At 34.2% G+C, this 18,239-nt stretch overlaps 1 protein-coding gene across 2 annotated transcripts; it reads right to left on the reverse strand.

The window, feature by feature from the left end:
• Positions 1–1,300: 1,300 nt before the first annotated feature.
• On the reverse strand, positions 1,301–12,266 carry Usp10 (ubiquitin specific protease 10). Of its 2 annotated transcripts, XM_013316828.1 has the most exons (11): positions 12,089–12,266; positions 11,961–11,980; positions 8,987–9,132; positions 6,257–8,311; positions 5,827–6,022; positions 5,310–5,541; positions 5,027–5,137; positions 4,625–4,792; positions 4,116–4,323; positions 3,602–3,740; positions 1,301–3,337 (listed from the first exon to the last, which is right to left on the reverse strand). In XM_013316828.1, exons 1-11 carry the CDS (start codon positions 12,104–12,106, stop codon positions 3,202–3,204), a joined length of 3,429 nt encoding a protein of 1,142 aa, XP_013172282.1. In that variant the 5' UTR covers positions 12,107–12,266; the 3' UTR covers positions 1,301–3,201. The 2 variants fall into 2 exon arrangements, with proteins under 2 accessions (XP_013172282.1, XP_013172283.1); XM_013316829.1 differs by lacking the exon at positions 11,961–11,980 and having other exon boundaries at positions 8,987–9,119.
• Positions 12,267–18,239: the final 5,973 nt, after the last annotated feature.

Here is an 18,239-nt window from a genome sequence, read left to right on the forward strand (position 1 = left end):
AGATCATACATTACCTTACATCAATATTATTAGTATAATAACCTTAATTTATATTTTCCTTTAGTATACACCAATAGCGTTTACATTTAAAATAATTTCCACTTTTTTTTCTAACAGAAAAGACAAAGTACATTAAATATTGAACATAACTAAGCAGTATCGAAATTTATAGAGAAAATTATTTTTAACCAAACATTTAAAAAATCTTGCATTTCATGTTCCACAAAGTTAATGTATTAAATCCAAATCGTTTCTAAAATAATATTAAAAACATAGCAACGGCGTGATAATATCTATGTTCTATAACAATTTGCAGTAACAATAATTATACAATCAAATACATACCGAAACAATCGCACAATTCGTTCATTACACTCATATCACAAAACATAGGGCACGTTACACATTCCTTTGCATCGCTTCCAGTCCATCAAAGCACCTAGTTAAATCTAACAGCGATATTACAGATGACCAGTTACTATACGACCACAATAACACGACACAAACAGATGACGTCATACGAAAAAGTTCACCTCGTGAAACAATCGAATGATAGAAAAAATATAATATCAATGTACAAATAACGTAATTCGTGTATCATGTTATTGTGTACGCATTGTAATCATTAGCTCAATAAATAAACATATCGATTAAACGATATATCTTTTTTAAATTGTTTTCAATAATATACAAATATATTTCTTTGTTATTAAGCTGTGACAATACAATTTACAGCTTAGAAAAATCTTAAACACTCACCAAAAACATTTCTAACTACAAAAAACAAGGAGCAATCTTTATTTGCAATTAAAAAAAAAACATTCCAAACAAATCACTGAGCGAATTCATATCACTTTTTGTTTAATAAATAACAATCATAAATATTATAATTATTACATCTTTCCATTGAAAGAAAAAAATATCGTTTCTGTTAGTGTAGTGAAAGTATGAATGAAAAATATATAATTACAAAAATTAATTAAATTTGCTGTCAGCTCATCTCTCAAAGGGGCTTTGAGCCTATTCAAATTATTGGTGACTAGGCCATAGTCAACCTTGGTGACCAGTGCGGGTTGACTACATATCTTTGAGTTTCTTCACAGATATGTGCAAGTTGTTAAAGTAATGAACTTAGTATTTTAAAGTTTTGAATAACTCTCAATACTATTTCAAATCATATTTCAAAATTCCATGCTTATTGTCGCCATCTTGGATATTAATCCTTTTGGCCTTGAAAACATTTTTTAGGCATTTTTTATTATATTTAATTATGATTAAGAAAAAAAAAATGATTTTGATGTGCATTTACATGCTTGATGTATATTTAAATTTTATATATAAGTCTAATCTTAAAATGGTAGCTTAAATAAAATACAAGCTACAAATTCCTATATAACCGAAAAGCAAATTATCTACCACTTAAAATTCATATCATTTAAAACATATGCCTTGTCTTACCTATAGTTATTCATTAATATTAAATATAATTTCGTGCAAACAAATAGAATAAAACGAAACATTTCCTAACACCGTCCATAACACCATACAACGATCTTACAAGTTTGACGTCTAATTGAGAATTGACATTTCGAAATGTCATTTTGTATTGTAAATTACACTGAGAAAATTAGTGCCTTACAAAAAGGCTTTTTTCACCACACTTTAGTATTCCAAATTAGATATCTACAAGTTATAAATCTGCCTACAAACTCAATTACTTTGTTTATTTGACGAAACATGAACATAAAACATGTTCTCTGTCTATCTGAAAAAAGATCGCAAAAAGTTTCTTGACAATGTTGTGCATAAGCATATCAAAATAGTAATTTGTAATTTAATAAATTACAATATTTATCAATGAAAATCTATAGAAAAATTTGACAAGGGGTAAACTTTTCGATTGGATAGTTTGACTAATTTAGCAAGTATTACCACAATTCCTAGTTGGACATTGGCAAATTAAAAAAAACATGTAATCCGTCAACATGCCTAGTAGTTTTCATTCTTGTGTGATATTGAAAAAACTTTTGGATATTTATATGCATACATGCTTTAGTAAAGCAAAAAAAAAACAAGATGCATATTACTTTTTTTTAAGGCTTAATATAACTTAATTGACGTCATTTTCAAGTTTTATTTCGAATAATATTAATACAAAGATTTCCATACTTCTTAATGCATTCTTGATATCTGCCAACTTCCCATATCACATCATATCCCAACTTTGTACTTCCCATCAGTCCATTTTTTTAATATTTTTCATATTAATTTATTAATTAGAGTAATGCCTATACATTTTTTTATTCTTTTTTATTTTACAATTCCATATTGTCGAAAACTTAATCTACTTATGGAGTTGCAACCAATATATAATATACTTTGGCAGTTTCAAGCAACCGTTTAAAAAAAACTATGAGACAAAAAAAAATTTAGATCCTTATAATAAAAAAAGGGTCCCACATTGCCAACTCCTAGTATTTTACACAAAACATATTTACAAATTTAACACCCATTCATTGATCAGAACAAGTTAAAATTCAATCAAACATGTCATATAATCTATCAGATTATTTCGGAGAAACGAAACGTAAAAACATTTTCCATAAAGTGTAAACCTACCTTAAAACTATAAGTCTAATTTACACTATATTACAAAATTGAAAAAAATAAAACAAGCCTTGCAATGAAATTCATAAAACCAAACAAAAAAAATCAGTATGCAATTAAATAGGAAAAATGTACATTATTTGCACACAATTTAACCTATACAGATACGTGAGACAATTTCGTTGTGCAAAAATAATTTATTGAACTAATCACTGCAGTAACTAGTTCACAATATTTACAATTATTGGCAACAATTCATATTTTTTACTTAATATTCCTCATAATTGTATGTTAAAATCATTACATTCTGCCAATATTACATTATAAAAAAAAATTCAACCATACAATATAAATAGTACAAAAAAATCGCAAAGAATCAAAATTTCCAGCAATACATAGAATAAATTGTTTACACCAGTCTGTACATACATACATAAGACATTTCAACTAGTTATTGCAGCAGCTAGTTGTATTGACACAATATTTACACTAAACATTCACTGTCACATCACTGGTAATTCAGTTGATATCCATAAAACCAGATTATACCGATTTATTCCGCTTCAAACCGATTAACTCCGGTCCAAAACCGGTTTATTCCGGTTTCCCGGCGGCTCTGTGTGGAGGCAGCATGTCGTGCCGTCTATACATGAGCAGATACGGCATACGAGGTGGCTTAGGCTTAAGCACCTGAGCATCAGTAACCTGAGTCACTGTTGAATCATCATATCTGTGGAGTAAATACTATATTAGCATCGGTATATACTGGACTGGGTAAAGTCTTGTATATTTAAGTTTACTCAGTTAAATGTGTCTACATGTTGTGACAATAATCACTTTCAGAGACGAAAAATAATAAACATCATAGTAAAAAATAAACTGGTTTAAACGTCATGTGACGAAGTTGACTTTAGTTGACGTAAATACGTTCACAACTTTTTTTTTACCTCTATAATAAGCACAATTTTACAGAGATATGTATAAAATAACATACCTTATCCAGCCTACTTGACCGTGGTAGGTATCAGTGACGTAATGTCCTTTCACTGCCTCAACACCTTCGTGATAAACAACAGCAAACAGCTTGTACAATCGCTGCTTCTGCGTGTACTTCAACTTGGACGACATTATTTCTGTAAACATAATGTGTTGAATATAGTATTTGGTTCTATTCAAATACAAGGATAGTGTTATTTTAGAAAACTCAGTCATAATTGTCTACATTACTGTGATATTTTTATCACATTCAGAGACGAAAAATAAAATACATCATGGTATATATTTAGTACCGGTAAACAGATATTGCGTCACAAACCATATTTAATCTGATCCTAAAGTCAGTTTAATTACTATTTAAATTACTAGATTATGCTGCCAAACTCAGGGTTATTTAATAGGTGCTAAAGGCATATTTCGTATTTTAAAATTAACACCAAGGGACTGCTAAGCCATTAACCAAAAAAAAAGACTGGGGCAACTAAAGTCACAAGTAGATGAGTTATACTAACTGGGGTCAATCTTCAAGTCAATGGGGTAGTCAATATTCTTGACTATCTTTGCAGTGTGTCCGTCTGCATCAAGCTGGAAGCACTTCAGGTGCAGCAGCAGCACCACAGGCAGCTCCTCCAGGGACAGCTGCTGCCATGCGTCCGTCACTCCCTCTAGTGTGTCTTTACCAGCAACCAGCTCGAGAGCGTCCTTCACCGTGTTTGAACGCTTTAAGAAATAAAATGAAAAAATATTAGCAAATAATTTAATTTTGTCACGTAAAAATAATTTCCTTTGACTGAGATGAGATTAATCTTCCTTTCCCTCCCTATCCTAATGTAAAAAGGTAGGAGGAGTTAAGATTCAACCGAGGAAAGGATAAATAAGGTAAAAGGGACTTCTCTGTTCAATTAAGGTAGAGATAACAAACATATCTATTCTACATATGGTTGCAAATGTCTATGTCTAGCAGTTGCTAATACCAGGTGACCTGCCCATTCGCTGCCTAGTTGTTGCATACAATTCGTACCTCAATATCAAGTTGCAGCGTGAAGAATGGCTGCACAGCATCTGTGACGTCATGGTGGTGGGCGCGGTGCAGGCGGTGACGCGTGCGGCCGCGGAAGATGTCCGCGACCGGGGTGCGCCGAGCCGCCCAGCGACGCTCCACAGCGCCGCGGTTGCGTGGGCCCATCACCTGCAACATACAAATCATTTGTTAAAAACTATGTAAGGTGTAAATATTTAAGGCATTTACAAGTTCTTAGATCATTGAGGTAAACAACGCAAAGAATTAAAAATGGAAAAGCAAACATACTGCAAACTTATGTCACTTGAACAATAATTTCACTGAGCAAATATTAGAGAAAATTATGCTTTAAAATTCTTAGAAATTTTATTACGTACAAACATAAAATAAATGGTGAATTACCTTCCATTCATCATCGTCGTCCTCCTCAGGTGGGGGTTGCTCCGGAGGCACGACGCCGTTGGGCCGGTTGTTAACGTCCTTAGGTCCTTCAGGTTCCACAAGCTTCATCAACTGGAAACATTGATATATTCAAATAGAATCACATAAAATAAATGATAAAAATTATATAAAAACCGACAAATAGAAAATTATTTATTACATTGTTGTCAAATCGTCAAAGAGAATACTGCTACTAATAAATCTGTAGTTATAATAGTTTCAAAGTATTGCGGAGATTGTTTACCTCTAGCATCTCATCATTGAGCGAGTTGAGGAGGCATCCCAGGAACTCCTCTGCATCTTCCTGCCTACCCTCTTGCGAGCCGGGGAAGTGCAGCGCGCGCAGTACACGCAGGCCGGCGCTGCCGTCGAGCGGCGGGCCGGCGGGAACCGTGGGCGCCACTGCCCCGTTACTGCCTTCGCCGCGACGTCGCATAGTATTCGCCAGGGGACCAAACTCGTAGCAGAGTTCCACCCTGGTGATTCATTGAAGAATTCAAGAAACTTATAACATCGAGCAAAAATATGTATAAAAATTGTGTGACCTGAAACTGGCCAAATTTACACAAATTTGCACATCTTTTTAAATATAATTGTTTGAAAATCTAGAAAATATTTAATGTTAATGAGCTCTGGTAAAAAGTAGGTTCAGACACTGAATCTTTACTTTCTACCATTTCCTCATAGATAAAGGATTTACAATTAGTATAATTCACCAATATTTTTTTGTTGATACCAATAAATTTTAAAGTTATATTTACATGGAGTCTATAACAGGTGTGCTTGATTTTCCACGGCGCGTCTGATATGGTAGCGCTTTCAGCATGTTGTAAAATGGCGGGCAAGCGATCAACGCTTGTAGTATGGCATTAACATAGCAGTAGTTTGATCGATTGGTAAGACCACGCGGCAGGAGCGACACCGGCCTATTGTCTAGCTGATACTTTGTCAGGAATTCTGAAACACAAAGGATGCGATTTAAACATACATATTTATAAAAACTAAAATGGTGTGTACAAATATGTGCTCTATTCTCACTTTTCACCAGAGCTTATACTTTTGGAAATTACGTATAGATTTAACATTTAAATTTAGAAGATTCATTTATTTCTCAGACTGTGATTTGCAAAGTAATTAGATAACTTCCAGCAAAAGTACTAAAACCAGAGTTATCAAAATGAATTTATTTACCTCCCATCCTGTATGAGTTGGGATCATCACTGAAGGGCGACGGCTGGATGGGTAAAGTGGGTGACGGCTCCTTCGGGGGCGCGGCTTGGGGCTCCGGAGTTGGCGTGGTGTTACTCTTCACGGGCGCTTGCGTGGCCGGTGGGTTGCTAACAGCATTCACTGATGTCTTCTCCGAGTACGACACAGTCGGAGGCACGTTGGTCGGTGGCCTCGGTGTAGACGCTTTATCAGCGACATTATTTTGCAGGGGAGAGGCATCGTAAGGCGGCACTTTAGCAACTGGCCTTTGCACATTAGAAGGGATAGGTGGTGTTGTAGTCGTTGGGCTCGAGGGTTCCTCGATAGGAACTACAGGTTGGGGCGGCGTCATTATAGTTGAAGGTTTATTAGAGAATAGACTAGCCCAGGACTTGCCAGAAGCGGGTGCTGGGTTTGGCTGTACAACTGGCGCTGGCACAGGTTCCCCTCTATTTCTGGGAGTCGGGGGCGGGGGAAAGTCTGACGCAGTGGGCGCAGGCGGTGGGGGCTGCGGCGCTGGAGGTGTTTCAGGAATAGGAACCGCTTTCCTGGAATGGCCAAACGGTGACTTGTTCGAAACGATCAGCGGTGGTCCCTGAGTATTCAGGGTAATAGAAATGGGCATGGGAGCTTTGCTCGGTGGCAGTGGGGGCTCGCGCTTCGGATGTTCAATAGTTTTCTCACCGTCGTTGTCGTTTGATGGAGATCGATTCGTTCCCTCTCGCTTCTGCCTATTTCCGAATGGTGGCTTAGGCGTAGAGACTGATTGTACAGGCACGGCTGTTTGTGGCAACAAAGGCTTTGTCGGCTGTTTGCCGCCGGAAAAAGGAGCGGCGGGACCTTTCGGCGGTTTTCCCATTGATAGTGGTACTTTGTTATTATTAGCAGGTTGACCATTAGATGGAGATGGTGTGAAAGTTTTATTAATGTTTTGGGCCTGGTTGACTTCGGTTGCGACTTTATTTTCATTTGGTGACCATGCAGGTTTCATGGGATCCTGTTTGAGCATTGGTGATGCTTTATTATCATTCGGTGTTGGCGGTTTAGACTGATTTGAGTCGGCGGGACGCTCAGTCTGCTTGGGGCTTGGAGGATCCTTGCTGGTAATTTTCAGATCTTTTATAGGCACCGATTCGACCGATCCCGTGGGAGTACTCGCTGAAGCGGATGCCGTGCCGGCGACATTCTTGTCAGGTTTGTCCAGAGCTGGATAATTCTTGTTATGGTTCTGACCCTGAACAAAGTTTTTGGCGTGCACATTAAACTGATGAGGAGTCGGCTGGTGCTGGATCTGAGGCTGCATGGGGATCGGTCCCGGATGCGGGGGAGGTTGTAAGTACATTGGCGGTATGTATTCGACGCCACTCTCAACCGGAGGTCCATACGGTGGCCCTGCGTAATGTGCGCTTGCGTAATAAGCGTCCACCGCCTCCTGCTCCATCACCACCTCCTGCTGGTACTCATCCGGGACCTTGTCGGCCTCACCTTCAACCGGAACCTGGTACTCTGTGTAGTATGGAGGGTATGCATAGGGCCCATAAACGAGGGGCTGGTAGACCGGCAGATGGTAGAGGGGTGCGCCCTGTGCTTGCGCTGCCGGGTAGTACTGCGGGTACTGCACGTAGTACGGCGGCGCCTGGGGTGCCGGCGAAGGGGACGGGGGTCTCTTGCCGCGCCTGTCGCGCCGATGGTTGCGTGGCGCGCGTTCCACCTGCGGCGCAGGAGGTACGTACTGGTGCTGCGGCGGCTGGTAGTACTGACCCATGTAGCCGTGTACGTTTACGTTGGCAGTGACCTGGCTGACGTACACGTTGGGCGGCGCCACGGGCCACTGCGGCGGCGGCGGGTAGGTGGGCGGCTGCACGTAGGGTGGGGCGTGCGGCGCAGCGTGCGTGGCGTGCGGTGCGGTGTGGGCGGGAGCGGCGGCGCCCCGCTGCGGCGAGTGGGGCGCCATCTCGCACTCGCCGCCCGACAGGCTATCCAGGCTGCTCGACACGGTCGGTGGCCCCACTGTGCTCGATGAACACGATGACAAGTCTGCTTAGACAATATTTTAACGATATGTTACTAAACTAATATCTACGTTGATTTAATAAAATTTAATATTCTGATGGAGAATTACAATATGACAAGAATATTTACACAATTTTCAAATGGCAAGAAAACTCAAAATTTCATTACTTATTTAATTTCATTGTTGGTAAATTAAGAAATATGGCGTCTTAGACAATGGAGCAATTGCATTACTTAACAATATTATTTACACAAATATCCACCAACTAAAGTACTAACGTGAATTAGTTAAGAATACAAACCCTTGAGTTGACAAACTCAAGGCGAAATTCATTAGGAAAAGCTCTGTGTTGTCAAAAGTGTTAAAGGTTCTTGGACCAAAAATATCTTAATTTGAATAATTTGTATCTTGAACAACATGAGACATTTGCATAATTCAAGGTTTGTTTTAATAAGCATTCTGATTAGAAGATTAAAAGAGCAGCAAGTAAACAAAAGTGAGCCTCATTTAAGAAATTATATTTTATAGTAAGGAACATAAAGAATATCTTCATTCATGTTTTAAATGTGATAAAGTTCATTTTGATCCAAAAAATGACACGAAACACAATCGCTTTGGCAACATTTTGTAGGCACAAATGTAGATACATGTGTTATATAAAGTAGTCATGTGTGTTATGCAAAGTAAAAACAACTAACCTGCGCTGGGTTCAGTCCAACCCGCTACAGTTGTGGTGGGCACGGACCTCTCTGGCTTCCTCTCGAAAAGTGCACACTGTAGACTGCTCAGTTCCGCTTCTTTTACATCTGACAAGTCTAGGAACTCATATTCCTGAAACATGCCACTACAGTTTAACTCAGCAATTACATTCTAGGCAATATCAAATATTTTACATATGTCACCAACAGATTTTGAAATTGATCAATTTACAATCAGATTAGGTATATGAAACTATGAATAACTTGTAAATGGCCAATATAATTCGGAAGTGTGATGTTTGATTTTACTGTATACAATTTTGGACTTATTTTATAATTAAAAATATTTTTTTAATTATATAATTAAGAAACATTTGGTCAATTCATCATTTCAACATCATTTATTCATTTTATATAATTTATCATAAGCCAAGTCCGATTATAAACTCACAAACTTGATCAATATTTCACATATCTTTAGACGAGTTTAGTACACACAACTATCCTACTTATCATACAAATATTATAAATGGGAATGTTTAGATGGATGGATGTTTGTTTGGAGGTAGATACCCTAGGACAGCTGAACAGATTGCAATGATATTTGGCAAACATAAATTTGGAACACAATCTGGAAGAACACATAGGCATACTAGTCATGGTTTTTTTTTTCAGTTTTACACAGACAAAGTCACTTGCGACAATCAAGTATATGATAAACATGGTATTTACAAATTAAATAGAATACAGACTTTTCTATATTAAATACAAATATTTTTATTTAAAGTTTATTATTTAGTCACTGCAGTGTTGATGTGCACCCATTATCAACCTATGATATTTGAGCTTGAGTATAGAGAGCAAGTTTGGGGTACAATGCAATAGCAGTAATTTAACAGCAAGACCAAGATAAAGGGGCAGTGAGAGGAGGGCAGAAGAGTCAGTCAAGAGATTGACAAGAGGGCTACTTTAAAATCTATATATTTAATATGTTGCAGTTAGAGCATCTCACATAGATAGAATAAATTCGGTAATTCTTTTTTGTTGTGACAATGTCAGGAGAAGATTCTTGCAAAAAGAAAAAATCAAAAACTGTGGATCTATTGAATTCAATATTACATTAAGACAGGATTATATAAATTACCTATTGGATTGTTAGTTAGAAAAATCGAGGAACTCTTGGTGTGAGAAACATCTAGTTTAATTTAAAGGTTAAATTTTGAATTAGCTCTAAAATAAAAGAAAAATCTACTAAGTTATAAATTTGAATAATGAGACTGCAAGAAAGCTTTTTGTATTTTGTTTCGTTTGTTAAATTAATTGTTTTTCTTATAATACATAGATTAAGTAGGTACCATTAATACAATTTATATCACATGGAAGAATGGGATGTGCAATCACAAGCTCTTTATGGATGCTTAAATGGAAGTCCCGCCGCAAATATGTACCATTTTTGTTGAAACAATAAATCATTTATTTTCATTTTCAAACACAAATTACCAAAAGAAATAGTAAAATCAGATTTACTTGGGTTTTACCTTTAACTAATATTATAAATGCAAATGTTTGCATGGATGGATATTTATTACGTGGAAAAGCTGCATGGATCTGAATAAAATTTGGCATATATCGACAACAGTGTCACTGGAAGGATACATAGATTTCAAGTTTTTTTTTAAAACTCCACAAAGACAAATTCACAGGCCAAAGGTGTAGTTTGTTTTTGTTTTATAGATTATTTAGTCAGATCTTAAATGACCCTTATCATTTTCCTTACAATATCTAATTTGTTAAATCTACATAAAGTATATTCAGACAAAGTATAGAATAAGGATTGCTACTTAGAGATAAATTGGATTTTGTTATTATTGGTATTTATATATTTTCAAAACAGTATAAAACTCCAACAGCTGAATTTAATAATCAATCTATTCATATTTTACAAAAAAAAACCTCCTGCATACCCTATTTACACAAAATCTTAGAACCTGAGATGTGAGCGGTGGAAATACCCATTATTAATTTAATGGTGAAGAATCCTATGTTTATTACAAGTTGTCTTGGTGAATTACTTTATTTTTGCTTCTCATTTTGTACACGCAAGGATATACTGCGATTGCTATTAGAGATATGCAAATTTATTTGAATGTTTTATTTAATCATTTACACTTTAATGAATATGATTTTTTAAGTATACAAGATTATTGATATAAAGATTACTTTAGTTATTTACATCCTAAGTTGTGTGTATTTCTAATAACTATAAGAAATATACATATTTATGACTTTTGTTATAATAAAGAGAGAACAGTTAAGAAATAGACACAGATAATATGCAGTGAGCACCAAGCTAATTTTTTTTAGTTTTTCATTGAGTTTTTTTTGTGAAGATATGGCTTTTTACAAAGAACAATTAATAACTGTTCTACTCTGAATAGACTTCAATGACCATCTAACCTTGAAACGATTGACTAAAGACATAATGAAATTTGGACTTCATTCCAGGTTGTCAAATTTATAGGTTATAAATTTATAGGAATAACTTTTATAATATAAAGCGCAATGGAATTAAAAACATCCTAGATTATTACTATTAGCAATTCGAATATCGTGCAAAATACATTATGCAACTTGGCCTGTACCGACCGAATAATAACAACAAATCCATCTATGCACATGTGGTTTGTCAAGTCATGTAATACGATGCAATATTGAAATACACATACCTAGAACCAATGTTTATCAAATTGACCTCCTTTTCAATTCCTTCCGATTAAAGCATATTTTTCACCATCTAGTATTTCCTCGTAAAAAGTCAAAGCTGCAAAATGTGCGGAACATTTGGAGGACTATAAAATGGCGTAACAACGCTCGGTTGCCGGGTGCCATATATTGACAAATCAACAAACTTCAATTTTTATGGTGCAAATGCGAAACAGTATACCGTCTAATCAATAAAAACTATTAGACTTACCTCCCACGTGCACACATATTCTGGAAAGAGATTTTTTCTAATGTAATGGCCAGTTTCAAAATCACCAAAACAAGAAACAAAAGCCAAACAAAATTAAACGAAATATGCTGTAACTATATTGCTCTTACCGTTTTCATCAAATCCATGGCCTTTTACAGGACACCATCACGAATATTATATTGGGGTAATATTACATATGTGAAAGACTGCGGTGTTACGGAATAAAAATCTTGGAACGGGATCAACGTCGAGGCCATGCACTCACCAACACACAACAGGATATGACAAAACGCGCGCCATTTTCAACTCAATTTCTTAAGCCAATAGATTTATGATATTCCGGGCGGAGTGCCATAGACAATTTTTACGCCTAAAGTTGTCACTCTTTGCGGATATTACGAATTATTTTTTAATTTCTTTTAATATTAATTGAAGTCTAATACGGCCATTGAATCATGCAATCAGACACATAAAATAATAAAAAATTTAATATAAAAATACCATTTGGAAGATTGATTCTATTAGATTTTGATATAGTTAAAATTGCGTAACATATTTTACTTCAAATTTATAATTGAAAATCTAAAAAAACTTTATTTTCTGAACTTCTTTAATTTCTGACATTTACATTCCTTTTCATCAAAAATGATCTTTTCAATTTTTCCGAAACGCAATTGTTATTTTTACTCGTAAAAGTGCATAACTTTTGAGTGTAAAGAAACAAAAAAGGAAGATGAATGTCTATAGTTCATAATGTTTTGAATTGACCAATAGATGTCGTTACCAGCTATCAAATTCTAAGTTTTTCATTTAATTTTCAGTTATCGGTCGATAATGGAGAAGAAAAGAAAACAAAACAAAGCAAAGTAATGAAACGTTATCACTCCTTATTGTTACAGAAATAAAAGTAAAATAAAATACACCTTTGAAACTTTTTTTTCATAGTTGCAAATATTTAATTCCTTCACAGATAATATTATGATACTATACGAATACATATATAGGTTTCTTTACATTATTACCTTAGAATTTAACAACTACGCAACATGCTCTGTATAATATTCAAATCTTTTCAGAACAATACGTCCGACTGACAACCGTCCACACGAAAAATTCATCGGTTGCAAACTCTCTGGAGATGCGAAAAATTAAATAGTCTATCACAAAAGTAATCAAACGCCCAAAATAACTAAATAGACAAAAGTGATATACAATTATTTATATGCTAACGTGTAATATGACAATAATGGAGGAAAGTCGTCACGTAGCGACCGAATTAGATGGAGGCAAACATTCCAATATTTGTTGAGATAAGAAGGCTAATAGAATCGTCGGGATCGCCGTGGGCAGGTGCGAGCTGAGTCATGCATCCTTCACAACTGCCAATTTCGCTTTCCTAGCCGTCTCGTTATTGTATCGACTCATTTTAACAAACCAATTCGTGAGTCCAATAAATTTAGTAAATTGGATAGACACATATATGAACTTCTGACCTTTGATCATGATTTATGTAAGACTAGCTATCACTCGCGACTGCGTACGCGTGGTATTAAAAAAAACTTAATAGCTTATGTGTTCTTCCAGGCTTTGTTGAACGAGATACATGTACCCGTTCTGGAGATACCTTCAAACAAACATATATCCATTCATCTGTCCATCCATCCACCTAAACATTCGCATTTATAATATAAGTTGGAGTAAGATTAGTAAGAAGTTATCAATAGATTAATTAACTTCAAAGCTGGGATATGGAGAGGGAGATATAGGGACAATAGATTATAACAGACTCTAGAGAATCATTTATAGGTTATTTTTTCTAGAAATCATACAAAAGATTTTTATCTTGTTTCTAAAAGAAGTCAATATAATATTCGTTCACGGCTGTACACTCTATCAATATGCGAGAACTAAAATAGGGAACGGAAACTTCTAATTTAGATATAGGTTTGTGTGTACATTGCAAAATGTACTTTATACTGTGAGGGGTAAGTTAAATAATCGAATGCAGATTTGAATATCTTACATCCTTTTAGAAATGTAATTATTTCTCAAGCTTATGGATTCCAATAATGTTGCAGGCAGTGATACGCCAGAGTGCTTCATATCACTTGTATTTGTTTATTCAAGAAAAAAAACAGCAGCATATGGATAAGATTCTCTCTTATTCAGTGAAGTAATTGAAAATGTTTTGATATTTTTTATTTTATCTGTTGATTTATTACTTGTCAAATATCACCATCTGCCTTTATCAATTCACTAGCTATAGCTTACGTCCGCGCGGAATTAAAAAAAAAAAACTTAATTAGTAGTCTATGTATTCTTTGAGACTATGTTCTACATCTATGACAAATTTCAGCGAGATCCATGCAGCCGTACTGGAGATATCTTTAAACAAACATTCATCCATCCAAACATTCGCATTTATAATATAAGTAATATTGCTCGGAATAGACCTATCCCAATTTCTTCCATAGTATGCATCCTTGACTGTTATCAGCGACATCTGTTGACCTCACGAAGTATTCATGAACATCATTAAAGATTGTAAATTCTACCAATGGGCCACCACTAGTTCAGACAAAAGTCGTAGCAAGATTCAAAAAGGTTTTGTTTTTAATTTTGTCTTGATGAACAATGAAGTCTATGGTGAATATTGTTCCAAAGATGAGAGATAGACTAAGAGACAACAAATAAAATTAGCAAATATATGAATCCAATTAATTTTGGTCCCGTATTATTCAGTTTGCGTGAGTAATCTGTTTGTTTAGTTTATTTGTTAGTTTTGCGCAGTTGAGCCTTTAATTGAGAGACCTCGTCACCCGGAATCTGAAGGAGACTTTGTTAACTTACAAAGTGTCAAGTTTCATCCCCAAATACTTCTTGATTTCACTAAATAAATATGTCTAGAAACCTAATTGTTTTGGTGACGTCATCGAGAAATCTAAAATTAAAGAAGCTTTGTTTATATTATAAATGCGAATGTTTAGATGAATGGATGTTTGTTTAAAGGTATCTCCAGAACGGCTAAACGGATCTCGATGAAATTTGGCATACACATAGAACATAATCTTTAACAAAATATAGATAACTAATAACCTTCAAGACTGAAGAGGCACTAGAAGAAGAAGATAACTAATTATTGTTCTTTTAAATTCCGCGTGACCGGAATTGCGGGTGACTGCTAGTTATATTATATAAGACAATATGTATATCTATGTTATGTACTTTGTGTTTAATCTCATAGAGGAGAAACATTTTGTAGTTGAAATAAGAGATATTTTAACCTTCACTATGTACCGTACACGTAATATTTTAAGTTTCTTATTGTTATCCCAAAACGAAGGAAGCTATTTAGAGGCTTCACAATCAATGCTTTTTAGTTTATTAAAAAAAACAGGAAACAATCAAGACATTTGTATGGGTCGTACGCAGAAGGCTCTCTTTGAAAGCAATTACTTAAGTCGGCTAAGTAAGCTCTGCTACGCGTTACTACTGATGGCCTCAACCGATAACAACCTCATTTTATTAACTGTATTACGACTGACAGCTTGAACTAAATATTTTAAATGTTTTTAAAACAAATTCAAAATTTATTCTAAGTCATTGCCATAATTTTTATAGGTTTATTTACCTGATAAACAAATGATAAACTTACAAATTAGTTTAAATTAATTAATAAAAAAAAACATTTTATTATGTCTATGGCCATTTGTATTAAGGCTTTAAGATCCATGAAATTATTTTGTGAAAATTCAAAATCTAAAAACATTTATGAAATGACAAAAAAAATTTTATGTTAAAAAAATTAATACACCTGAATTATAGTACTTTTAGGGTTCCGTACCTCATAGGAAAAAAACGGAACCGTTATAGAACTCACTTTGTTATCCGTCCGTCTGTCTGTCAAGACCCTTTTTTAAGAATAACATGTATTTTAGTTATTCAGTATTAAATACTTAAATGTAGCGCCAGTCTTAAATATACAGCTAATTTCTACACCACTTAAGGATAAAACTCTGCATAATCTAGCGCACTTTACTGACTCATTTGCAATGACTAGAATAGCTATTAGATAATTTTACAAGTCTTTGAAAACTCTTTACTTTATTCTAAAGATGCAAGCTATTTATTGCTCTTTTTTATTTACTTTTTAAATATAATATGATCTATAGTAAAATATTATTAAAATAATTATTTCAAAATTAATGAACCAATAGTTTTCAAGTTAACGCATTACTATTTTTTTTAAGTCAAAAAACCGTCTCAGGCCATTAATAATTATGATATATGTTAAATATAAAAGCTGTACTTTTTAGTTTAAATAACATTCAACTTGTTCATTTAGACATATGGAAATTTTGAATAAACCAAGGTAATTGAAAACTCTTCATTTCAAGTTCTTAAACTAACATAATATTAACTCTACAAGTTGATACTTATCTTTACTTCCATGATTTTTAAGGTTCTTTAAGACGTAATCTAACCATAAAGGATTTCCCCCTAACATTTCATGTTTTACAATGCTTCCGCTTAAATTTAAAAATACTGTGAGCGTCGCAATTGAAGGTAAATTCTGCTTAACCTTAGGATCCTTCGTTGAAAATTCTATCACAGGAAGATATAACGAGAATGTCTTCCCCTTCATGTATAATACATTTTTCATCTTTTTGAGTGATATGGTTCAATTGTTAACTATACTCAACGTCAAAATTAATAAATTATATAAACTAGCTGTCGGCCGCGACTCCGTCCGCGTGGATGTATAAAAAACTTAATTAATTAAAACAAATGAATAAATGGCTCTAAACTACATACCTCCTCACCAATTTTCAGCCATATCGGTAAAGCCGTTCTTAAGTGATAAATAGTGTAACTAATATGACTTTCTTTTATATATATAGATATGTTACTAAAATAGGTGCAGAAATATAGTGAAATTTAAAGAAATTAAGGAAATGAAGTATGGAGCTTTTTCATTAGATACGATAAGCGTTTTATTTTATTTTTAAACTATAACTTTTACACAATCATTCACTTATTAAGCATAAATTACATATCTTAAAAAATCGTTGAAACTTTTATTTTAATTAATAAATTTTATCTTTTAAATGTACGAAAATTAAAGATCTTCTTAAATTATTATATAATTTATCTAATACTTAAATTTTATATTCATAAACATCGTTTACGTTATTATCTCACGCAAATTACTTTGGATAAGCTTCATCTAAAAGCTCTAAGGATTGTTGTTAACATAATTATAGATTTTGGCCGACGACTTAATTATCTTATATTTTACAGTTTGCGGGCAATTGCGCGTTAATTTTAAATAAATATTTTGATACCTAATTGTTTTCAGATGTGCAAAAATTTTACGTCTAGTCTTTCTTTTAAGATAAATTAAATTACTAGTATAATATTACCGAGGCCCACAAAGGGCTGTAGATCTATCTGTAGAAGAATATTATGAATATTAATGTTTAGATGGATGGATGTTTTTTAAAAGGTATCTCCAAAACAGCTAAGCGGATCACGCTGAAAATTGACAAAGATGTAGAACACAGTATGGAAGAACACATAGGCTACTAATTAGGTTAATATTTAATGCGCGTAGACGAAGTCGCGGGCGACATCTAGTAATATAATAATAAATAAAATATAGTTACTATTAATTTTTAAGTATCTAAAATGCAATCGTACATTAAAAAATTTGTCTCTTTTTTACCGACTTAATAAACTTCCATTTAGATAGTGTTTGATAGTATTTTGTGCGTTTCTACTTAGTAGAATTATCAAGTCTAAGTGCGCACTGGCACTTATGGAAGCTATCTAATTTAAACTTGAACATACTGAGTAAAGTTTTAATAAGTGTATGTATTCAAATGCAATTTATCGTCAGACATAATTAGAACGTTGAATATACAAAGTCCGTTGATGACGTTAATCGTAACTTCTACGAATGAGATATGTATGAAATGTTGTTAGCTCTTTTATCCTTTGAAACGAAAAGAGAAGATTATATACTAGAGAAAATAATACCAATTTTTGCATGTTTTCTTGGTGATAATTCACAATAACAAAATATCAAGGTCACGTTTACGTAATTAAATTTCAGACTAAAAAAGAACAAAATACTTTACCAACATTTACAAGAATGATCGTTTTTTGGTTCCTAAAAGTACTGAACAACAACACACAACGTTTGCGTTCTATTAACTAAGAGCAATAAGTAAACTATATTGCCCAAAGCACGAATGGCTGTCAGGTGACAAAATTTCT

Source organism: Papilio xuthus, unplaced genomic scaffold (assembly GCF_000836235.2).
Source record: "Papilio xuthus unplaced genomic scaffold, Pxut_1.1 DF826945.1, whole genome shotgun sequence".
Classification (NCBI taxonomy): domain Eukaryota; kingdom Metazoa; phylum Arthropoda; class Insecta; order Lepidoptera; family Papilionidae; genus Papilio; species Papilio xuthus.